This window comes from Pristiophorus japonicus, chromosome 1, assembly GCF_044704955.1.
Source record: "Pristiophorus japonicus isolate sPriJap1 chromosome 1, sPriJap1.hap1, whole genome shotgun sequence".
Classification (NCBI taxonomy): Eukaryota; Metazoa; Chordata; class Chondrichthyes; family Pristiophoridae; genus Pristiophorus; species Pristiophorus japonicus.
In genome coordinates this window covers 177161022-177186266 of record NC_091977.1, presented here as the reverse complement: position 1 = coordinate 177186266, position 25245 = coordinate 177161022, and the positions used below count along the sequence as shown (strand labels likewise).

Genomic DNA, 25245 nt, shown 5'->3' with positions numbered 1-25245 from the left:
GAATGGGCCAGCCCCATTGTTCATGTGTTGAAGAATGATGGTACTGTCAGGATTTGTGGAAACTACAAGGTTACGATCAACACGTTTTAAAATAGGATAAATACCCATTACTGAAGGCTGATGACCTGTCTGCAACGCTAGCCGGGGGGGAAGTCATTCACTAAACTAGATCTGACGTCGGCCTACATGACACAGGAGCTGGTTGAGATGTCGAAGAAACTTACGTGCATCAACACTCATAAAGGACTGTTTATCTACAACAGGTGTCCTTTCGAAATTCATTCGGCTGCAGCCATATTTCAGAGGAACATGAAGAGTCTACCTAAATCCATCTCCAGAACTGTCGTGTTCCAAGATGACATCCTGGTCATAGGTCGTGACACCGCCAAACATCTGAACAACCTGGAAGAGATTCTACATCATTTGGACAAAGTGGGATTCAGACTGAAACGTTTGAAGTGTGTCTTCATGGCATCGGAAGTCGAATTCCTGGGGAGGAAAATTGCTGCTGACGGCATCAGGCCTTTGAACTCGAAAACCAAGGCCATGAAAAATGCACCAAGCCTCAGAATGTGACGGAGCTGCGTTCATTCCTTGGTCTACTCTATTACTTCGGTAATTTCCTATCTAGATTGAGCACTTTATTAGAACACTGCACATGCTGCTAAGAAAAGGCGACAACTGGGTTTGAGGTGCGTCTCAAGACAGATCTTTTGAGAAAGCTACTAACCTGCTTTTCTCTAACAAGCTACTGGTACATTATGATTCGTGTAAGCATCTTGTATTAAACATAGAAACATAGAAAATAGGTGCAGGAGTAGGTCATTCAATAAGATCATGGCTGATCATTCACCTCATTGCCCTTTGATGCTTCGGCATATGGAGTTGGTTGCATGCTCCAACAAGCTAATGAGTCGAGTAAACTACAATCTGTTGCGTATGCTTCTAAAAGTTTGTAAAAGGTGGAAAGAGCCTACAACATGGTAGAAAAAGAAGCATTAGCCTGTGTGTATGGGGTTAAAAAGATGCAACAGTACCTGTTTGGTCTTCGGTTTAAACTAAAAACAGATCACAAGCCACTCATTTTATTGTTTTCGGAAAACAAAGGTATCAATACCAATATATCGTCCCGCATCCAGAGGTAGGCGCTGATATTATCTGCCCGGAAATACTAGGGGACCGAGGGTCTAGCAAGAAGGAGGAACTGAAGGAAATCCTTATTAGTCAGGAAATTGTGTTAGGCAAATTGATGGGATTGAAGGCCGATAAATGCCCAGGGCCTGATAGTCTGCATCCCAGAGTACTTAAAGAAGTGGCCCTAGAAATAGTGGATGCATTGGTGGTCATTTTCCAACATTCTCTTGACTCTGGATCAGTTCCTATGGATTGGAGGGTAGCTAATGTAATCCCACTTTTTAAAAAAGGAGGGAGAGAAAAAACAGGGTCTTATAGACCGGTTAGCCTGACATTGGTAGTGGGGAAAATGTTGGAATCAATTATTAAAGATGTAACATCAGCGCATTTGGAAAGCAGTGACAGGATCGGTCCAAGTCAGCATGGATTTATGAAAGGGAAATCATGCTTGACAATTTTTTTTAAGGATGTAACTAGTAGAGTGGACAAGGGGGAACCAGTGGATGTGGTGTATTTGTACTTTCAAAAGGCATTTGACAAGGTCCCACACATGAGATTAGTGTGCAAAATTAAAGCACATGGTATTGGGGGTAATGTATTGACACGGATAGAGAATTGGTTGGCAGACTTCCCAGGAAACAAAGAGTAGGAATAAACGGGTCCTTTTCAGAATGGCAAGCAGTGACTAGTGGGGTACCGCAAGGTTCAGTGCTGGGACCCCAGCTATTTACAATATACATTAATGATTTAGGCGAAGGAATTGAATGTAATATCTCCAAGCTTGCAGATGACAATAAGCACTAAGCTGGGTGGCAGTGGGAGCTGTGAGGAGGATGCTAAGAGGCTGCAGGGTGACTTATACAGGTTAGGTGAGTGGGCAAATGCATGGCAGATGCAGTATAATGTGGACAAATGTGAGGTTATCCACTTTGGTGGCAAAAACAGGAAGGCAGAATATTATCTGAATGGTGACAGATTAGGAAAAGGGGAGGTGCAACGAGACCTGGGTGTCATGGTACATCAGTCATTGAAAGTTGGCATGCAGGTACAGCAGGCGGTGAAGAAGGCAAATGGCATGTTGGCCTTCATAGTGAGAGGAATTGAGTATAGGAGGAGGGATGTCTTATTGCAGTTGTACAGGACCTTGGTGAGGCCACACCTTGAATATTGTGTACAGTTTTGGTCTCCTAATCTGAGGAAGGACATTCTTGCTATTGAGGGAGTGCAGCGAAGGTTCACCAGACTGATTCCCGGGATGGCAGGACTGACATATGAAGAAAGACTGGATCAACTAGGCTTATATTCACTGGAATTTAGAAGAATGAGAGGGGATCTCACAGAAACATATAAAATTCTAACGGGATTGGACAGGTTAGATGCAGGAAGAATATTCCCGATGTTGGGGAAGTCCAGAATCAGGGGATCACAGTCTAAGGATAAGGGCTAAGCCATTTAGGACCGAGATGAGGAGAAACTTCTTCACTCAGCGAATTGTGAACCTGTGGAATTCAGTACCACAGAAAGCTGTTGAGGTCAGTTCGTTAGATATATTCAAAACAGAATTAGATATGGCCCTTACGGCTAAAGGGATCAAGGGGTATGGAGAGAAAGCACGAATGGGATACTGAAGTTGCATGATCAGCCATGATCATATTAAATGGTGGTGCAGGCTAGAAGGGCCGAATGGCCTACTCTTGCACCTATTTTCTATGTTTCTATGTTTCTATTTCATTTGCCATAGACCTGGCACTGAGAATTGTGCCGATGCACTGAGCCGTCTGCTGTTGCTCACACCGGAGGTGGAGACGCCACAACCTGCAGACCTACTGTTAGTTATGGATGCTTTTGAAAGTGAAGGAACCTTGTCACGGCTCAACAAGTTAAGACCTGGACCAGCCAGGACCCGATATTATCGGTTGTGAAATGCTGTGTCCTTAGTGGTGATTGGTCTGCCATACCCAAGCAAATGGGTGATGAGACCAAACCTTACAACCATCACAAAGACAAACGATCCATTCAGTCAGATTGTTTACTGTGGGGTAATCGTTCTGTTATGCCTAAGAAAGGCAGAGAGAAATGTGTACATGACCTACATAGCACTCATCCTGATATTGTCATGATGAAAGCCATTGCCAGATCTCATGTATGGTGGCCTGGAATTGACTCTGATCTGGAATCATGTGTGCATCAGTGCAACACTTGCATGCAGCTAAGTAAAGCATCAGCGGAATCGCCGCTGAGTCTGTGGCCATGGCCATCTAAACCATGGTCCAGGGTCCACATCAACTTTGCAGGTCCCTTCCTGGGAAAGATATTTTTAGTTGTGGTGGATGCATATTCTAAGTAGATAGAGTGTATAATCTTGTCATCCAGTACATCCACAGCTACCATTGAGAGCTTTCGTGGCATGTTTGCCACTCATGGTCTGCCCGACATCGTTGTAAGCGACAACGGACCTTGCTCCACTAGTCTGGAGTTTCAAGAGTTCATGAAACTCAATGGGATCAAACATGTGAGTTCAGCACTATTCAAACCCACATCTAATGGTCAAGCAGAGTTTGCTGTCCAAACCATCAAGCAGAGTTTGAAACGTGTAACTCAAGGTTCACTGCAGACTCGCTTGTCACGTGTATTGCTTAGTTACAGGACAAGACCCCACACGCTTACAGGGATCCCCCCTGCTGAACTATTGATGAAGTGAGGTCTCAAGACCAGGCTCTCTCTTGTCCACCCTGACTTGAACGATCATGTTGAATACAGATGTCAAAATCAGCAGTGGTATCATGATCATGCTGCTGTGTCACACGACATTTCTATTAACAATCCTGTGTACGGATCATTATGGTCAAGGTCCCAAGTGGATCGCCGGTACTGTTATGGCCAAGGAGGATAACAGAGTGTTTATCATCAAGCTTAAGAATGGGCAAACATGCAGGAAACATGTTGATCAGATAAAGCTGCGGCACACGGATGAACCGGAACAGTCTGAGGAAGACACAATCAGTGACCAACCAACCTACCCTCAATCATTAGAGGACTTTGCTGTCATCAATGGATCTGGACTTTCAATCCCTGACATGGTCATTGCCATCCCATCAGATCGGCTACCCAGCCCCCAGTCATAACAGACTCAGAACGCTCGCTCATTGCCATCCCATCAGATCGGCTACCCAGCTCCCAGTCATAACAGACTCAGAACGCTCGCTCATTGCCACTCCCATCAGATTGGCTACCCAGCCCCCAGTCATGACAGACTCAGAATGCTCGCCCAAGGTTGGAGTTGAACTGAGACGATCAACTCAGGAGTGGAAAGCCCCGAAGCATCTCAATTTGTAAAAATACTGTTGCTAATATCTTAAAGGGAGATATTGTCATGTATGTGCGCTTGGGGTTACTAGCCACCAGGTGGCGCCACTATAGGAGGTTATTGGGCTGTACGCACATGTGTGCGGCCCAGGTATAAAAGGCAAACCATCATGTAATGTAATCACTTTGGGCCCAAATAAAGCAGAGCCAGGTTCGTACCTGTGTTAGTTTACAGTATACGTAATACAGACCACTATTAACATGCCCTCAATACCATTCCTAAGCGATTCATTTTCATGTGTAAATCCAGAAGGTTAGTGACGGAGCTGTGGAGTATGTGCTGGAAGCATTGAGAGGCAGGTCACTGAATCTTGGAATAATACAAGAAGAACTGTAGTGTGAGGGTATTAGGAGTGACAATTTGATCGGGGATCTGACAGTGGTGTGGTGTTATACTGTTGTGAGTAAAGTTATTGACTTTGGGAGCACAGGAAAGGGATGTCAGTGGTTTGGGAGTAGTAGAATGGAATCCTGAGATGTTGTAGTAGAGAACTGGTTCTGAGGTGCAAGAGTACCGTGGAGAGGGCGTGTAAGGTTCTGGAAGGATTGGAGATAAGGACATTGAGATCCAGAAGGGTTGGCAGTATGATGTGGCAATATATGTTGGAGTGTGTGGTCAAAAGTGGTACTAGTGTATGGCAGTGCTGGCAGTATGATGTTTGATTCTGGGAGTAATAGGAGGCAAGAGTCACTGGGTCTTGGTGTAGTGAGAAAGGAGTCTTCTGGTGTATAACAGGAATGGTGTCTTGAGTGTCTGGCAGTGGTGAGAGGGGGCTCTGAGGGAGTGGCTGCGTTGGAAGGGGCTTTCTGGTAGTGTTGTGAGGGGACCAGGAAGCAGGAGTAGCATGGAGATAGGGTTCTGGAAACTTCTCAGTTGATTAAAGTACTTAGTGCATTTTTACAACACATTGGTAAATGAACAATAAACGCACTTGCGCTTTAATCAACTAAATGACAGTTTCTAACTCAGTGCTGTGAAAATCATGCTATTAACCTTCTCCACCTTAAGAAAGACCATAATGCCAAAATTCCCAGTCGTGACTCAATGCTGGTTCTAATTCTTTGAATTGCTTATTGTGCTTGTATTATCTTTCATGAGTCAGGGAAGATACATCAAGTTACAGCAAGTGCTTAAAGGAGCTGAATACTGGTTCCTGGATCAAAGTCAGGAATTTGCACCATGGTGAGTTCTCAAGTTGGGAGTCTGGAGCATTGTGTAGCAGGTCAGGTCAGGAGACAGGTCCAATATACAGCAAAAGTGCAACATGCACTTCAATGAACTAAGAACCTGTTCCTGGCTCAGTGCTGGGAAACCAGCAGGAAGGTAGCAGTATGTTGTGTTGGGTGACAGGCCCAATGTTTAGAAGTTTTGGGTCAGTGAGGGGTGGTTTGTAGGAACACGGCAGCACGTCAGGTCAAGCAAGTGACCCAATTCGGAGGCCTTAGACTCACAGTGCCACTTAGAGCTGGGAGACATAAGTTTGAAGAGTGGAAGACCAGAGGTGTGATCAGTTTTGTGGAAGGTAAGTTTAAGAAGTCATAGCAAAAGGAGACCACTGCAGAGTTCCAGTGGCTGAAATTACCCCCATCAATAAGCTCCACTACTGCCTCTAAGAGGTGGTAATGGAGTAGATAGGCCTTACCCACCGGGGACAGACAGATGAACTGACCCGTCCTAAATTGCACCCAGGCTGCGAGTGGCGGGAACGGGTTTCCACACCGCCCGCATTCCCACCCCGTCGGGCACACACCAACCACATAGCAACCGGTGGCGACCCCCTTTCTAACCCCCGCGGGAAATTGCCCCACAGGAGCGACACCGCCTCCGGTCAGTGCCACTTACAGCTTTGCCCTGTGGGAAGCTGTGTGTGCCTGGGCAGCACATGTGCTCTTAAAGGGAAGGGAGGGCTGCCGCGGCCGTCATTTTATTTTAAATGCCGGCCGACTTTGAGGTCGGCCCGACAATGGTGGCCCGGGTCGCCAACAGGCAGCCCGGCACTTCCTCTTGGGCGCCAGGCCCCTGGCCTGGCCAAAACCCTCCCTAGTGGCCCAATGGACCTAGAAACATAGAGACATAGAAACATAGAAAATAGGTACAGAAGTAGGCCATTCGGCCCTTCGAGCCTGCACCGCCATTCAATGAGTTCATGGCTGAACATGCAACTTCAGTACCCCATTCCTGCTTTCTCGCCATACCCCTTGATCCCCCTAGTAACTAAAATATATGCAGAGTTCGCAACGGCCCATCCCTTTTACTGAAGGGGAGGAACGTTGTGACTCATCAGCGCGATGCGGCATGTCTGTGTCGCGCTGACGCCATAAGCGACGCGCTGATCACTGGGAGCAGCGGCCGACCCGACAGAACAGCACTTCCGCCCGCAGCTGTCCGGAACACTGTCCCGCTGCAAAAAAAATTAAAGTGCTTAATAATGGTAGAGTTTCCGCTCCATGGATTGGGGGCAGAGAAAAACATTAAAAGTTGGTAAGTGCACCCAGTTTGGGGCGGAGGGCAATTTCAGCCCCCAGTCTTTGAATACTGGGCTGACATCCAGTGGGGTACTCATGTCTGATGGGGACAGAGTGGTGACTCTCTATGACATCTGAACAGTAACAACCTAACCACATAAAACAAAAAGGGGGATCTTCCTTATGGAAACGACCCAGAGCATCATCTGCTGAATGTAAAGACAATGCATGAAATAGGTTCCCTCATGTGCCACATGGAGAAGAAAAAGGAGAAGACGTTGAAGAAACCTTGTATAAGATAGAGCGGGGCCTGGACCCCGGAAAGTTAGATTTCTTTCCCCCATAATAATTTGATGGCATTCTCACCAGGCCTACTTACAGCGAACATACACTGGATTCCAAAGACACCTTTATATAGATGTAAGTGGCAAGATCCACCCACCCCTTGGGCACAATGCAGGATCCCAGCCTAGTTTCCAGCCAAACAAGCAAATTCCCCCTGAAATTACAGGGGAATCCACCAGAATGGCTGTGGATCTTAGGGGCCCAGGTTTTTAACATCATTTTGATACGAGAAAAAGTCTAATTTTGTTCAAAATTATGGAAAATCCCACTGTGGACCGAAACCTGTAAAATATTCCATCTCAGATATCATAAAGGCTACAAGAATACTCTAGCAGAACCACCATTGAGAGAACAGTCTGTTAAATTACCATAAACATTGGAAAGAACAGTTATATTTATAGAGTTAAGAACTGACTTTTTCATTTTTCCTCCTGCTGATTACTCTGTCCAGTCCATTAAAAGCTCCTGAACCGACAAAGAGAATGTTGGTGGTGTCCACTGGAATGGTATCCATACGATATCTCCTCGAGCTGCGTTCTGGGACATTTACTATTGTTCCCTCCATGAGTTTCAACAAACCCTGAAAAATAAGGTAAGTACCATTATCATGCTCCACCCATTTGTACCTTAAAGTTGCAGTTTGGGTCCTATGTATGTTAGGACACCGATTTGCACATCACAAGTGATATACCAGCCCTAAACTTAAACTGCAATGCTGTTAAGATGCCTTGTAAGGTCAGTTACCTTGGCAACTTTCCTGAGACCAGAACATTTCTTCATTACTTGCTCTGTGGTTTGGTGCGCAGGTGAGGCAGTATTGTCTCTGCTATTCTGTGCACAGTTGTGGTCTCTATATTATAAGAAAGATAGAGGGACACTGGAGAAGGTGCAAAAAATATTTTGAAGAAGGATACCAGACCGAGTGGTTATAACTATCAGGAAAGACTGAACTGGCTGGGGAGCTTTTATCTAGAAAAGAGAAGGCTGAACGGTGATTTAAAATTATGAAGGTGTTTCAAAGGGTAGACATGGAGACGAACCTATAAATTCAGTAGCCCCCAAAAACGGGCACAGAGTTTGCGATGCGATTGCAATCTGTGCCCATTCATGCTGTCTGCTACTGATTGGCTGAATGCTCAGCATGGGGCCTAAGTTAATGCGAGGCTAGCTCCAATTAAAGCTAGCCTGCACAACTTAAAGGCAGTCTACACCTCTTAAAGGGGTGATGCCTTCTACCTGTAACAGGTAGTGGAAGTGATTGTGAAGGCTGCGGTCAGAAAAACAAGATTGAGTAATCACTCAACAGACAAGAGAAAGGGCTCCAAGATTCTCCAATGCAGCACTGGAGGCATTGGTCCATGAGGACAACTCCAGGAGAGGTCCTCTTCCCACATGGGACCAGGAGGCCCTGCAGGCAACAGACGAGAGTGGTATTAGGAGCAGATATCCAATGTTGTCAATGCGAGCCACGAAGATCTGGACTCAGTGCAGGAAGAAGTTTAATGACCACACACATATGGTCAAGGTCAGTGAATTCATCTTCAAATGCCATATCCCACCAACTGCATCACTAATCTCACACGCTGTTCAATGCACCACACCCCCATCACTCACCTACCAACAATTTCTACCACTCATACCTCACATTTATAGCTTTACCTCACCCTCACACACTTACCACTGCTGCAAGCCTCACACCCACATCTCACAGCTTGAACACACTGTCAGCTATTCAACCATGACAGACTCAGCACCTAAACAAGTTACACGACACTCACTGACATACTTCCCTTTCTTTTGCAGGAAAAGGTGGCACATAACCGCAGGCAGCAGAGCTTAACTGGCAGGGAACAGGCTCATCTGCATCAATTCACCCTGTTGGAGGAGACAATGCTGGCCATTCTTGGCAGGGGTATGGCTGAACCCGTGGCCAGTGGCGGGGCTGAAGGAATTCAAGATGACAGTATCCTCATACGTTATCCACTTTCTCACATCCCACTTCCCCCTCATCCCACAATCTCTTCCAATTTACAATCTGCAGATGGTTTAAGTATGCAGCTTTTGCTTTATCGCTCCCCTCACCACGACCCCACCCTTGTGCCTTGCTCATTTCAGACACCCAAAAATTACAGCCTGCCCAGCTGGTAGAACAAGAGGGAGAGGAGAGTCTAGAAGCAGAAGAAAAAACACTGTCACTCAATTTCACACTTCCAGCTCAGCTCAGAAACTAACACTCTGCTATTTTAGAAGGTTTGACATGGTTCGATCCCAGATATCCCGGCCAGCAAAAGGCTGTCTGGATTGCCCCTCTTGCTCCTTCTCGTTCTCCTCCTTCTCCTCCTGCTCCTTCTCTTTCTGCTCCTCCTCCTCCTGCTCCTGTGCTGGTGGCCGTATCCCTGGTGGCAAGGGCTATGCCCTCATGATGGCCAGATTTTGGAGGATACAGCAGACCACAATGAATTGGACATGCTCCAATGAGTACTTTGGATTGCTCCAGAGCAGTCCAGGTAGTGAAAGCTTTGTTTAAGGATGCCAATGGTCTGCTCTATGATGTTTCGTGTGACAGTGTGGCTTTTGCTATATGCATGCTGGCCACGTGTGGTTGGGTTGCGGAGCGGAGTAATGAGACAGGTGGTCAAGCAAAAGCCTTTGTCACTCAGAAGCCAGCCTCTGGTTTTATGTGGTGGCTCAAAGACTGAGAGAACAGCGAACTGGTGCAGCATAAAAGCATCATGACTGCTGTCAAAATACTGGTCATTCACTATCATGATGTGCTGAGCTTGGTCACACACCAACTACACATTCAGTGAGTGGTACCCTTTGTGGTTGGGGTCCAACTCAGCATTTATATACGGTGCCCGCAAACCCACGTGCGTGCAGTCGATGGCGCCCAGCCCCACGGGGAAGTCCTCTATCCTGGCAAAGTCATGTGCATGCTCCGTCTGGGGAATTCACTCAAATGGTAAAGCGCTTGCTTCGCATGTGAGAGGTAATGGGATCGATGCCCGCATTCTCCACTTCTCTTTTATGAGGAGAGACTGGATCAACTGGGCCTTTATTCACTGGAGTTTAGAAGGATGAGAGGGGATCTCATAGAAACGTATAAGATTCTGACGGGACTGGACAGGTTAGATGCGGGAAGAATGTTCCCGATGTTGGGGAAGTCCACAACCAGGGGACGTAGTCTTAGGATAAGGGGTAGGCCATTTAGGACTAAGATAAGGAGAAACTTCTTCACTCAGAGAGTTGCTAACCTGTGGAATTCCCTGCCGCATAGAGTTGTTGATGCCAGTTCATTGGATATATTCAAGAGGAAGTGAGATATGGCCCTTATGGCTAAAGAGATCAAGGGGTATGGAGAGAATGCAGGAAAGGGAGGTACTGAGGGAATGATCAGCCATGATCTTATTGGATGGTGGTGCAGTCTCGAAGGGCCGAATGGCCTACTCCTGCACTTATTTTCTGTGTTTCTATGTCTGCTTCTCTCTGGTCAAAGAGAAGACAATGAAGTCCCCTCTCCTGGCATCAAGAGCTTCTGTCACCTCTCTTATGCAGCTGTGTAGGGCGAACTGGGAGATGTTACAGATTTCACCTGCTCCAGTCTGAAAGGATCCCAACGCAAAAAATTCAGGGCCACGATAACCTTCACAGCCACTAGCAGTGCTGTCCTTGCTCTGAAGATAGGCTGCAGATCTGGTTGCAAGAGGTGGCAGAGTTCTATGAGAACCTCCTTCGTAAAGCGTAGATGCCTCAGACACTGCTCCTGGCTCAGGGTGAAGTAAAAGAATTTCACTCAGAAGACCCAAAGTGGGTAAGGCCTCCTGCTGAGAGCCCTTCTCCCCCTCCTCCTTCTCCCTCTGCAAGCAATTTGTCCTCTGTTTAAAAAAGGGGGCAGGCAAAAGGCAGGTAACTATAGGTCGGTTAGTTTAACATCTGTAGTGGGGAAATTGCTTGAAACTATCATTAAGGAAGAAATAGCGGGACATCTGGATAGGAATAGTGCAATCAAGCAGACGCAGAATGGATTCATGAAAGGGAAATCATGTTTAACTAACTTACTGGAATTCTTTGAGGATATAACGAGCATGGTGGATAGAGGTGTACCGATGGATGTGGTGTATTTAGATTTCCAAAAGGCATTCGATAAGGTGCCACACAAAAGGTTACTGCAGAAGATAAAGGTACGCGGAGTCAGAGGAAATGTATTAGCATGGATAGAGAATTGGCTGGCGAACAGAAAGCAGAGGGTCGGGATAAATGGGTCCTTTTCCGGTTGGAAATCAGTGGTTAGTGGTGTGCCACAGGGATCAGTGCTGGGACCACAACTGTTTACAATATACATAGATGACCTAGAAGAGGGGACAGAGTGTAGTGCAACAAAATTTGCAGATGACACTAAGATTAGTGGGAAAGCGGGTTGTGTAGAGGACTCAGAGAGGCTGCAAGGAGATTTGGATAGGTTAAGCAAATGGGCTAAGGTTTGGCAGATGGAATACAATGTCGGAAAGTGTGAGGTCATCCACCTTGGGAAAAAAAACAGTAAAAGGGAATATTATTTGAATGGGGAGAAATTACAACATGCTGCGGTGCAAAGGGACCTGGGGGTCCTTGTGCATGAATCCCAAAAGGTTAGTTTGCAGGTGCAGCAGGTAATCAGGAAGGCAAATGGAATGTTGGCCTTCATTGCGAAAGGGATGGAGTACAAAAGCAGGGAGGTCTTGCTGCAACTGTATAAGGTATTGGTAAGGCTGCACCTGGAGTACTGCATGCAGTTTTGGTCACCTTACTTAAGGAAGGATATACTAGCTTTAGAAGGGGTACAGAGACGATTCACTAGGCTGATTCCAGAAATGAGGGGGTTACCTTATGATGATAGATTGAGTAGACTGGGTCTTTACTCCTTGGAGTTCAGAAGGATGAGGGGTGATCTTATAGAAACATTTAAAATCATGAAAGGGATAGACAAGATAGAGGCAGAGAGGTTGTTTCCATTGGTGGGGGAGACTAGAACTAGGTGGCACAGCCTCAAAATATGGAGAAGCCAATTTAAAACCGAGTTGAGAAAAAATTTCTTCTCCCAGAGGGTTGTGAATCTGTGGAATTCTCTGCCCAAGGAAGCAGTTGAGGCTAGCTCATTGAATGTTTTCAAGTCAAAGATAGATAGATTTTTAACCAATAAGGGAATTAAGGGTTACTTGGAGAGGGCGGGTAAGTGGAGCTGAGTCCACGACCAGATCAGCCATGATCTTATTGAATGGCGGGGCAGGCTCGAGGGGCTAGATGGCCTACTCCTATTCCTAATTCTTATGTTCTTATGTTCTACCTCTGCTCCATCCTGTCATGCTGCAGGCCAAGGGTTTAATAACTAGAGCCCCCATGACTGGGAGCAAGTGGTCTGACTAGAACCCTTGAATTCAGAAGCAAGGCATTCTCCACTTGAAGCACCACTCCCTGTCACCTCACCAACTTTAAATATCTCTAGAAAACTCCAAGCAGTTCCACCAACCTACACAGAACCAGTAGAAATCAAAAAGCAAGTTACCTGAAAGTTGTTGATGATCTCTTTAAATACCTCTAGTGGTGGGTCCTTCCTGCTGCTGAATGCATGTTCTTCTGTGCGAGGTGAGGAAAGGCTGTTAGCTCCAGCGATGAAGACGAATATGGCAGCGCTAACATCAAATCAGCGTTGCATGCTGATTGATGTCACAAACTGCCTACTTACCATACTTCTAGCACATGCTGCTAATGGCCGACCTATCGCCTTCACCAAGATGGCATCTAGTGCGGCCCATATCAGAAGTTTGCATGCACTGCTCAGAAGCCATTTTGGTTCCAATTTGGCAACCATAGTCCCAAAACAACAGGTGCTACGGAAGCAAATTTCTAGGCTAAGTTGTTTCCATTTGCGGGATTGTCCAAAAATAGTGGTCAAAAATATAAGTTAGTCACTAATAAATCTAATAGGGAATTTAAGAGAAACTTCTTTACCCAGACATTGGTTAGAATGTGGAACTCATGACCACATGGAGTAGTTGAGGTGAATAACATAGATGCATTTAAGGGGAACCTAGAAAAGCATAAAAACCAGCATAGACCAGTTGGTCCAAATGGCCTATTTTTGTTCTCTAAAATCGGTGTAATTCTCTGTAACTTCCATCCAGTCTGCTCTGGTGCTGTCTTTACCGTAGGGTGGCCCTCTACTCCAAAGGACCATGCTTCTTTGTGGACCTCTTCCAGCAGCACTTCCAACGAGCCATTCTAGTCTGTGCATTTGCATTATATATCCTTTCCCCCCTCTTCAGGAGCATACAGCTTTAACAGTGACCAGAAGCCCTTTAAGAGTTGCTGGTGTCAGATGACCTGTCCCTTGACCCCAGGACACTCCCAGCAGTTCATGCTCTGTTAGCTGGATGTGGTGACAATTTAGTTAATTGAGCTGACTGTGTACTACAGCACCAGGTCAGAACACTGCATGACAGACATGTGCAACATCCAAGATGTAGTGGACTTATCACTCCCCATGAGCAGGTTTTGTTACCCAAACCTGTAGGGGAGGACGAAAACCCCCTCATTTTACCCAGAAGGAAAAGGGCTGTGGGATCAGTCTGTGCTGTGAATTGAAACCGATGGAAGGAAAACTTTGGGACACAAATGGAGACCCCCCCCCCCCCCCAGTGTTTGGACTCATAGGAAAGGGAATTTAATTTGGAACTATCTACCAGAAAGTTTGAAATCCTAAAGTGCACATGGAAGAAACTACGAACTTTAATCGAATTTGGGATTTTTTTTAAAGGTCTGCAAGAAAAGGGGTGGAGTCAATATCAAAAGGGCCAGTTTGGACATTGGAACTAATCAAATTGTCTCGGAACTGTATACCCTCGAAACTTGCCCCTTGAAAACATTAGCATTTAAACAATGCCACATACATATTCCAACACCTTTTTCATCAGGCATAGAAATATCTGGCTCAGGCCAGACTAGCACAATGGCTACAGGAGGCCAATGCAATCAACACCCACTCAAACCTTGAGTAGGTTAAGATCAGTGGGAAAAAAAAAACTAAAAACCTCAAACTGCTGCATTTTTCAAAATCAAAAGTCCACCAATGAGAAGAATCGACTTCAGCAGGAGAGGCGGACTGGATAATCTGGCTATAAAAAAAGGGGTTTCTGACGTAGTGGTATAGAGGAGTGATGATTTTCCCTGCCCTGGTGATTCAACAACCACAACCACAGGCCTCTCGACACTGAAGGAAAACCAGCGTCCGAAGACACCAAAGATAGAAGAAACAAACCACCAGACTGCGGAAGGCACAGTAGTGAGTATAACCTCTGGTCCCCAGAACTCACAACTCAGTTAGGCCAGGAAAGGTGGGAGGTTGGGCATTGTACTGCTAAACTGGTGTAAAGATATTTGTTGTGTCCGTTTAGTGGGATTTAGGGGGATTGTTTTGTTGGTGTATTGCTGTTTGTTGAGTTACACCTTGCCAAATAAATTGGAAGCCTAAAGTTCCTCTTGGAATCACCTTGTCTCAGTTCTATTGTATTACATCTCCTGATCGTGAGTCTTATGTCAGAACCGTGTAAGGGAAGCTAGGAGCGCCTCGAAAACGCTCAACTGTGTGTCACAGGCTAGGGAAGAAGGGGTTAGGAGTGTTTGACACTCACAGGTGCCTCACAGGCTAGGCATAAGCTGTGGGGACGCACGAGTCTCAAAACCCCCTTCATAAGCTGTGGACACAGTCTCTCCAGGGGTGCTCTTGCAGCACTCAGGGTACCTCACAGGCCAGGCATAAGCTGTGAGGGCAGAAGCCCAGAGAGAGACACCCAAGGCACAACAACAACCCTGTGAAAACCCCTTACAAACCTTTTAGTAACCCACATTAACCACTGACTATTGCACAGTCATTTTTAGGTTACATTCTACTTAGTTTTCAATGAGATATCACCATATACACAGACCTACCAGCAAATCAAAGACCCAAATACCTCCATCAGTTAATGGAGGATATTTTTCTGGGTCTGTGCCCAGGCATACTCAATCAACTGGAATATCAGAAAATCAACAAATTGGAGTGCAATCAGTAAAAGAACCTGTCAGATTTCCCTCCATTTAAATGAACAGAGTAAAATCAGGTGGGTTCTTTTACAGGCATGTGGTTCCATGCATCTGGGCAGCAAATTCATGAAAATCTCCTCTAAAATGTGCAAGCAACAAAAATTGTGCAATTTAGGCTGTAAACATTAAGTAAATGTAATTATCATAAAGGTATTGTTTTCTATTTACATACCATCTAAAAACCTCCAGCTGAGTTACTTCTACTACCCTGCCACATAGAAAAATATTTGGCAAAATAGTGTGCAAAAAGTATTTCTCAAAAATTGCTATTTTTTAAATTGTTCCTAGCTAGCCATCACCATTTCTATAATCTGAGCTGTATTTCTACAGCAGATTTGCACCATCAATTAAAAACTTGCCTCTCTGCTGTATCATTGGATATTATCACTCACTTGTTGCACACCTTCTCCCCCTACGTCACGAAGCTGGTGTATTCCTGGAACTGCTCCAATCTTATCCACTTCATCAAGAAACACAATTCCTTACAGATTAAAAAAGACACAAATAAATATTCGAAAACAGTACCATCTCACTGACACACTCTGATACACTCGTATCACAGCCTGCAACACAACGTGCGCTGTTTATGGTTCCACAAATAGAGGAAGATGCACCCTCTGTGGCTGATGATGGTGACCCCTGTTATGTATACAACCCTATGTAACCTGTATCATACTGCCACCAGAGGGCATATCTGTTCGAGTCCCTTGGGAGCACTGTATATAAGCAGGCCTCCCATGCTGTACCAACACTCTGGAGTTTGAATAAAGGAGCTAAGGTCACACTTACTCATGTCTACAGTACTCAGTTACATTACTTTATTATGAACATAACAACTGGCGATGAGATAACAAACAATCACTTAAAATGCAGAGAACTGTTGGTATCCTGGAGAAATTCTCAGAAGGGGACGATTGGGAGGCCTTCGTGGAGCGAGTTGACTCATACTTCATGGCCAACGAGCTGGAAGGGGGTGAGAACACTGTCAAACGAAGGGCGATCCTCCTCACCATCTGTGGGGCAATAATCTATGGCCTCATGAAGAATCTTCTTGCTCCAGTGAAAGCAACAACCAAATCGTATGAAGAACTGTGTACGTTGGTCCGGGAGCACCTAAACCTGAAGGAGAGCGTTCTGATGGCAAGGTATCGATTTTACACATGTCAATGGTCTGAAGGCCGAAGTAAGGTGCCTTGCAGGACATTGCGAATTCGGTGGATTCCTTGAGCAAATGCTCAGAGACTTCTTTTTGTTTGGCATTGGCCATGAGGTTATCCTTCGCAAACTATGGACTGCTGAAACACCGAACCTGAGCAAAGCCATAACGATAGCCACCATTTATGTCCACCAGCAATAACACTAAACAAATTTCGCAGCATAAAGAGGTTTCGGCAAGTACTGTACACAAAGTAACGTCATTTTCAGGCAGGACTGCATATGGCAGAACGTACACGCCTGCAGCTGAACGACCTCAGATGACCCAGAGTCCACCATCAAACGTTAATGCGAGGCAGTTAACACTTTGTTGGTGCTGTGTAGGTGATCATCGAGCCCATCAATGCTGCTTCAAACACTTTGTGTGCAAACGCTGTGGAACAATGGGACACCTCCAGCGAATTTGCAGACGAGCTGCAAACCCTGCAAACCACCACGTTGCAGAGGAGGATCGATCCATGGCGGATCAAGCTTAACTAGAGACTCAAACCAAGGGGGTAGAAGTGTACGGGGTACACACCTTCAGCACGAAATATCCACCGATCATGCTAAAAGTCGAACTGGACGGAATTCCAGTATCCATGGGACTGGACACGGGTGTGAGTCAAAATGCCTTCGACAGGCTATGGTGCAACAAGGCACACAGGCCCAAGCTTAGCCCCATTCATACCAAGCTAAGAACTTACACTAAAGAGCTGATCCCTGTATTTGGCAGCGCAGCAGTAAAAGTCTCCTATGATGGAGCAGTGCACGAACTCCCAATATGGATTGTACCAGGAGATAATCCCACATTGTTCAGCAAAAGCTGGCTGGGAAAAATCCATTGGAACTGGGACGACATCAGAGCGGTCTCGTCCGTTGACAACACCTCATGTGCCCAAGTTCTGAGCAAGTTCCCGTCATTGTTTGAGCCAGGCATCAGAAGTTTCTCGGGGGCGAAGGTGCAGATTCACTTGGCTCCCGGTACACGACCCATCCACCACAAGGCACGGGCGGTGCTATATATGATGCGAGAGAAAGTGGAAATTGAGCTGGACAGGCTGCAGCGAGAAGGTATCATGACAGCATCTGACATGATCTCCAATATTGAGTATTGAATACAGCAGCTCTTGAGGAATTGTTGAGTGTTCAGGAACACTATCCCAGACATGGTTTGAAAAGAGCCAGAGGCTTTAGTTTAGAATATTGTCTTTTCACCATGAACACAAGGAAATGCAACCATGGCACTCATACAAATATTAATTATACTGACAGTAAATGGCTTGATCTGTGGACGTAAAGGAATTACTTGGCTTGCAAAGTAGTAAAATCAATAGCTGCTTTTGTTAAAATATACATATGGAAAGCATTAAACCTCGACATAAGAATATAAGAAATAGGAGTAGGAGTAGGCTATTCTTCCCCTCGAGCCTGCTGCGCCATTCAATAAGATCATGACTGAACTTCTACCTCAACTCCACTTTCCCACCTGATCCCGATATCCCTTGATTCCATTAGTGCCCAAGAATCTATCGATCTCAATCTTGATTATACTCAATGACTGAGCATCAACAGCCCTCTGGGGTAGAGAATTCCAATGATTCACGACCCTCTGAGTGAAGAAATGTCTCCCCATCTTACTCCAAAATAGCTGACCCCTTATCCTGAGACTATGATCCCTAGTTCTGGACATTCCATCCAGGAGAAACAACCTCTCAACATCTACCCTGTCAATCCCTCTAAGAATTTTACATGTTTCAATGAGATCTCCTCTCAATCTTCAAAGCTCCTGAGAATATAGGCTCATTCTACTCAATCTCTCCTCAAAAGACAGTCCTCTTATAGAATGGTTACAGCACAGGGGGCCATTTGGACCATCGAGCCCATGCCGGCTCTCTGCAAGAACACTCCCCGCCCTTTCCGCGTAGCCTTGCATTTTTTTTTTCCTTCAGGTACTTATTCAATTCCCTTTTGAAAGCCATGATTGAGTTCTTTGGGATATATTTTGCTAATTTTGTTTTGTTTAAATTAAAAATGGAAAACTCGACCTCCTCCCAATCTTTGATCGCCATAAAAAAAGACTTCCACTTATATAGCGCCTTTCATGACCACCAGACATCTCAAAGCTCTTTACAGCTAATGAAATACTTTTGGAGTGTAGTCACTGTTGTAATGTAGGAAACGCAGCAGACAATTTGTGCACAGCACGCTCTGACAAACAGCAATGTGATAATGACCATAGAATCTGTTTTTCTGATGTTGACTGAGGGATAAGTATTGGCCAGGGCTCCCATGCTCTTCTCCGAAATAGTGCTATGGGATTTTGTCATCCACTTGAGAGAGCAGATGGGCCTCAGTTTAACATCTCACCCGAAGGATATAAGTCTCCTGTTATAAAACACCCTGGGGGATAAATTGGCCTCCTTTGCGCCTTGCGTTAGTCCCTCCAGGGGGTGATAATGGTGCGCTAACGGCTTTCAGACCTGGCGCGGCAAAAGTACTGACATCCGCAAACTTCCCTTGCAGGTTAGCACTGGTGGTAAACCATAATGACTCAATCACCCGCGCCCCGGAGATCGTGACGTCATGTGCAATGCCCCGTTACTGCCCCAGGTACTAAATTCGCTTCCGCCCCCTGCAGCGTTGCCCGGCGTCAACAATGGCAGCTGCAGGAGGCGTTGTGAGCTCGGCCGGCCGCTTGGGGAGTGATACTTAAAGGCAGTGGTGGCCAGGTAGCCCAAAATTTTATTCAGAGTCTTTTGTGCTGATTTTTGACTGTTTCCCATGGCGCGCTTGAGCAGCCCTGCACTCTCTTACAGTGCTTGGGGCTGCTCTTCATGGATCGCAGGTCGCATCGCTCAGCATTTCCAGGCTCAAATCATGCCAGCAATGGCCCTTCCCTTTAAGGGAAGGAAGGAGCCTGTGATTCTGGCAGCACTAAACTGGAAGTTCGCATCCACTGGAATTGCGCTCCCGCAAAAGTTATCACCTTAAATGGGGCGCGATGCAATTTGTAATCCCCTATCCTTGACATCACCATAAGCAAAACCATCAATGTATTGATGCATTTGAACAAATATAAAAAATGGTAAAGAAAATTCAAATCCCAATATTCACTGATTGCTCTCACTTGATTCTTTTCTTGGCAAAAACAAAAATGCTTTTACCTTGTTGAGCTCTTGCAACATTGAAGTTTGCATCCTGCAGTAGCTTAGCAATAACCGATTCAACGTCCTCACCAACATATCCTGCTTGCGTTAGACATGCGCAGTCACAGATAGCAAATGGCACATCCAAGCACTTTGCCAGAGTCTGGGCCAACAAAGTTTTCCCTATAAAATGCAAACAGAATATTTGAATTTGTAATTAAAAAGTGACAAAAAAATTAAAACATTTTTGTCACTAAAAAAAACTCACTATAATTCAACTTAAAACTTCAGAGATATTGGGCTAAAAATTCTCTATAGCCCGGTTTGAGGCGGTGACACTGACTGGGGACGGATTTTAGCAGCAGTCAATGTTACTGCCTCCAACCGGGATAGAAACATAGAAACATAGAAAATAGGTGCAGGAGTAGGCCATTCGGGCCATCGAGCCTGCACTGCCATTCAATGAGTTCATGGCTGAACATGCAACCTCAGTACCCCATTCCTGCTTTCTCGCAATACCCCTTGATCCCCCTCGTAGTAAGGGCTTCTTCTAACTCCTTTTTGAATATATTTAGTGAATTGGCCTCAACAACTTTCTGTGGTTGAGAATTCCACAGGTTCACCACTCTCTGGGTGAAGAAGTTTCTCCTCATCTCGGTCCTAAATGGCTTACCCCTTATCCTTAGACTATGACCCCTGGTTCTGAACTTCCCCAACATTGGGAACATTCTTCCTGCATCTAACCTGTCTAAACCCATCAGAATTTTAAACGTTTCTATGAGATCCCCTCTCATTCTTCTGAACTCCAGTGAATACAAGCCCAGTTGATCCAGTCTTTCTTGATATGTCAGTCCCGCCATCCCGGGAATCAGTCTGGTGAACCTTCGCTGCACTCACTCAATAGCAAAAATGTCCTGCCTCAAGTTAGGAGACCAAAACTGTGCACAATACTCCAGGTGTGGCCTCACCAAGGCCCTGTACAACTGTAGTAACACCTCCCTTCCCCTGTACTCAAATCCCCTCGATATGATGGCCAACATGCCATTTGCTTTCTTAACCGCCTGCTGTACCTGCATGCCAACCTTCAATGACTGATGTACCATGACACCCAGGTCTCGTTGCACCTCCCCTTTTCCTAATCTGTCACCATTCAGATAATAGTCTGTCTCTCTGTTTTTACCACCAAAGTGGATAACCTCACATTTATCCACATTATACTTCATCTGCCATGCATTTGCCCACTCACCTAACCTATCCAAGTCACTCTGCAGCCTCATAGAATCCTCCTTGCAGCTCACACTGCCACCCAACTTAGTGTCATCCGCAAATTTGGAGATACTACATTTAATCCCCTCGTCTAAATCATTAATGTACAGTGTAAACAGCTGGGGCCCCAACACAGAACCTTGCGGTACCCCACTAGTCACTGTCTGCCATTCTGAAAAGTACCCATTTACTCCTACTCGTACTAATATTAACTATTAGCGTCTCAAGATGCTGTGGAGCGCTAAGGGAAGCGTTCCACGCTACTTTTAGGGTACTACGTAGCGGTAACACTGCAGGGATAATGAAGTTGTGGCGCTAGGAAATAGTTGAAGGGAGGTTTAGAAACATCAGCAGCAGTATATCAGACTTCACAGAATCACAGAAATATTAAAAGATTTTACACTGACCACCCACCTGCTCCTGCCTTATAATATTTGGTAGGAAAAACATAAGGACAAAGTATTATTTAATTGGTGATGGCTTGGGAAGTGTTGATGTACAGAGGGACCTGGGTGTCCTTGTACACCAGCCATTGAAAGCAGACATGCAGGTGCAGCAAGCAGTTAGGAAGGCAAATGGTATGTTGGCCTTCATTGCAAGAGGATTTGAGTACAGGAGCAAGGATTTTCTTACTACAGTTATACAGGGCCTTGGTGAGACCACACCTGGAGTATTGTGTGCAGTTTTGGTCTCCTTACCGAAGAAAGGATATACTTGCCATAGAGTGAGTGGAGCGAAGGTTCACCAGACTGACTCCTGGGATGGCAGGACTGTCGTATGAGGAGAGATTGGGTGGACACAGTCTGTATTCACCAGAGTTTAGAAGAATGAGAGAGGATCTCATTGTAACGTATAAAATTCTGACTGGGTTGGATAGACTGGATGTGGGGAGGATGTTTCCCCTGGCTGGGATTTCTAGAACAAGGGGGCACAGTCTCAGGATACGGGGTAGGAAATTTAGGACCGAGATGATAGAAATTCTTTCACTCAGAGGATGGTGAACCTGTGGAATTCTCTACCACAGAAGGCTGTGGAGGCCAAGTCATTGAATATATTTAAGAGAGAGATAGATAGATTTCTAGAAACAAAAGGCAACAAGGGGTATGGGGGGAAAGTGGGAATATGGTGTTGAGATAGAGGATCAGCCATGATCATATTGAATGGTGATGCAGACTCGAAGGGCCAAATGGCCAACTACTGCTCCTTTTTTCTATGTTTCTATGTTTCTACGTTAATATCGCTCCAGGAGCTTCCACAGAACGCCTGCTCTCCCTGTCGGTGACGGTGCCAGGCAAAAGGAGTGAAGTTCGGGATCGCGGCGCTAAGGTGAGCGAAAATTTTAAAAGTCAAAAAGAAAGAAGAAGGCAATAGTGCAGGGTAGCGTTAGAGGTAATGATAACTAGAGTGAGACATGAAGGGACAGAGCATCAGAAACTGGGGTTAGAATAGGGAAAAATGGTAAAAACATAAATTGAAAAGCTCTTTATCTGAATGCACGCAGCATTCGTAACAAGATAGATGAGTTGATGGGACAAATAGAAATCAATGGGTATGATCTGATAGCCATTACAGAGACGTGGTTACAAGGTGACCAAGGCTGGGAACTGAATATTCAGGGTTATTTGCCATTTCGGAAGGATAGGCAGAAAGGAAAAGGAGGTGGGGTAGCTCTATGAATAAAGGATGAGATCAGTGCAGTACTGAGAAATGAAATTGGCTCAGAAGATCAAGGTGTAGAATCAGTTTAGGTGGAGACAGGAATTAATAAGGGAAAGAAGTCACTGGTGGGAGTACTTTATAGGCCCTCTAACAGTAGCTACACTGTAGGACAGAGTGTAAATCAAGAAATAATGGAAGATTGTAAGAAAGATACAAAAGTAATCATGGGTTATTTAAATCTTCATATTGATTGGACAAATCAATTTGGCAAAGGTAGTCTTGAGGAAGAGTTCATAGAGTGCATTCGGGTTGGTTTCTTAGAACAATACATTGTGGAACCAACTAGAGAGCAGATTATTTTAGATCTGGTAATATGTAATGAGACTGGATTAATTAATGATCTCATAGTAAAGGATCCTCTTGGGAAGAGTCGTCATAGCATGATAGAATTTAGTTTGAGGGTGAGAAAGCTAGGTCACAAGCTAGTGTCCTGAACTTAAATAAAGGCAATTACAAAGGTATGAAGGCAGAGTTGGCTAAAGTGGACTGGGAAAATGGATTAAAGGGTATGACGGTAGAAAAGCAGTGGCAGACATTTAAGGAGATATTTCATAACACTCAGCAAAGATATATTCCAGTGAGAAAGAAAGACTAAGAGAAGAATGAACCATCCGTGGCTAACAAAGGAAGTTAAGGATGGTATCAAATTGAAAACAAAGGCATACAATGTTGCAAAGATTAATGGTTGGCCAGAAGATTGGGAAATTTTTAGAAACTAGCAAAGGACGACTAAAAATATAATAAAGAGAGCGAAGATAGTTTATGAGAGTAAACTAGCAAGAAATATAAAAATAGACAGTAAGAGCTTCTACAGGTATATAAAAAGAGAGTAGCTAAAGTAAATGTTGGTCCCCTAGAAGATGAGACTGGGGAATTAATAATGAGAAACAGGGAAATGGCAGACTTTGAACAAATATTTTTTATCGGTCTTCACGGTAGAAGTCACTAAAAGCATCCCAATAACTGATAATCAAGGGGCTACTGGGAAGGGGGTGGGGAAACTTAAAACAATCACTATCACTAGAGAAAAAGTACTACGCAAACTAATGGGCCCAAAGGTGGACATGTCCCCTGGACCTGAGGCCTGCGTCCTAAGGTTTTAAAAGAAGTGGCTGCAGAGATAGTGGATGCATTGGTTGTAATCGACCAAAGTTCCCTGGATTCTGAAAAGGTCCCAGCAGATTGGAAAACTGCAAATGTAACACCCCTATTTAAGAAAGGAGGCAGACAAAAAGCAGGAAACTATAGACCAGTTAGCCTAACATCTGTCATTGGGAAAATGCTGGAGTCCATTATTAAGGAAGTAATAGCAGGACATTTAGAAAATGATAATACAGTCAAGCAGAATCAGTATGGTTTTATGAAAGGGAAATCATGTTTGATAAATTTGCTGGAGTTCTTTGAGAATGTAATGAGCAAGGTGGATAAAGGGGAACCAATACAGATTGTGTATTTGGATTTCCAGAAGGCATTCGATAAGGTGCCACATAAAAGGTTACTTACTGCACAATATAAGAGCTCACGGGACCGAGTGTAATGTAGCCAAATTTGCTGATGATACAAAGATTGATGGGAAAGCAAGTTGTGTGGAGGATGCAAAGAATCTGCAAAGGGTATAGATAGGCAAAGTGAGTGGGCAAAAATTTGGCAGATGGAGTATTATGTGGGAAAATGTGCGGTTATCCACTTTGGTCGTGCTAATTATTATTTAAATGGGGAGAGATTACAAAATGCAAAGGGATCTGGGAGTCCTTGTACATGAAACACAAAAAGTTAGCATGCAGGTACAGCAATTAATTAGGAAGGCAATTAGAATGTTGGCCTTTATTGCAAGTAAAAAGTAGGGAAGTCCTGCTACAACTATATTAAGGTGTTGCTGAGACCAACTGCGTACAGTTTTGGTCTCCATATTTATGGAGGGAAAAACTCGCGTTGGAGGCAGTTCAGAGAAGGTTCATGAGGGTGATTCCTAAGATGAAGGGGTTGTCATATGAAGAAAGGTTGAGCAGGTTGGGCCTGTACTCATTGGAGTGTAGAAGAATGAGAGGTGATCTTATTGAAAAATATAAGATTATGAGGGGGCTTGACAGGGTAGATGCAGAGAGGATGTTTCACCTCATGGAGGAATCTAGAACCAGCGGGTATAGTTTCAGAATAAGGGGTTGCCCATTTAATGAGGAGGAATTTTTTCTCTCAGATGGTCGTGAAGCTTTGGAATTCTCTACCCCAGAGAGCTGTGGAGGCTGGGTCATTGAGTGTATTTAAGGTGGAAATAGACAGAATTTTGAATAATAAGAGAGTCAAGGGTTATGGGGAGCGGGCAGGGAAGTGGAGTTGAGGCCAACATCAGATCAGCCATGATCTCATTGATTGGCGGAGCAGGCCCGAGGGCACAAATGGTCTACTCCTGCTCCTATTTCTTATGTTCTTAAAATGTTGCGTTGCACACTCATGACATCAACCAAATGGGTGGCGCTAGAGTGTGTAA

General features: G+C 45.0%; 1 protein-coding gene across 1 annotated transcript in view; it reads right to left on the bottom strand.

Annotated features, from left to right (window-relative positions):
• Positions 1–25245, bottom strand: part of LOC139259705 (ATP-dependent Clp protease ATP-binding subunit clpX-like, mitochondrial) — a 98402-nt gene that overhangs the window by 10871 nt on the left and 62286 nt on the right. The window contains exons 8-10 of the mRNA XM_070875330.1: positions 19791–19955; positions 15822–15910; positions 7727–7891 (exon numbers count right to left, since the gene is read on the bottom strand). Of these exons, the coding sequence (XP_070731431.1) occupies positions 7727–7891; positions 15822–15910; positions 19791–19955 (419 nt within the window). The remainder of the gene's footprint in view (positions 1–7726; positions 7892–15821; positions 15911–19790; positions 19956–25245) is intronic.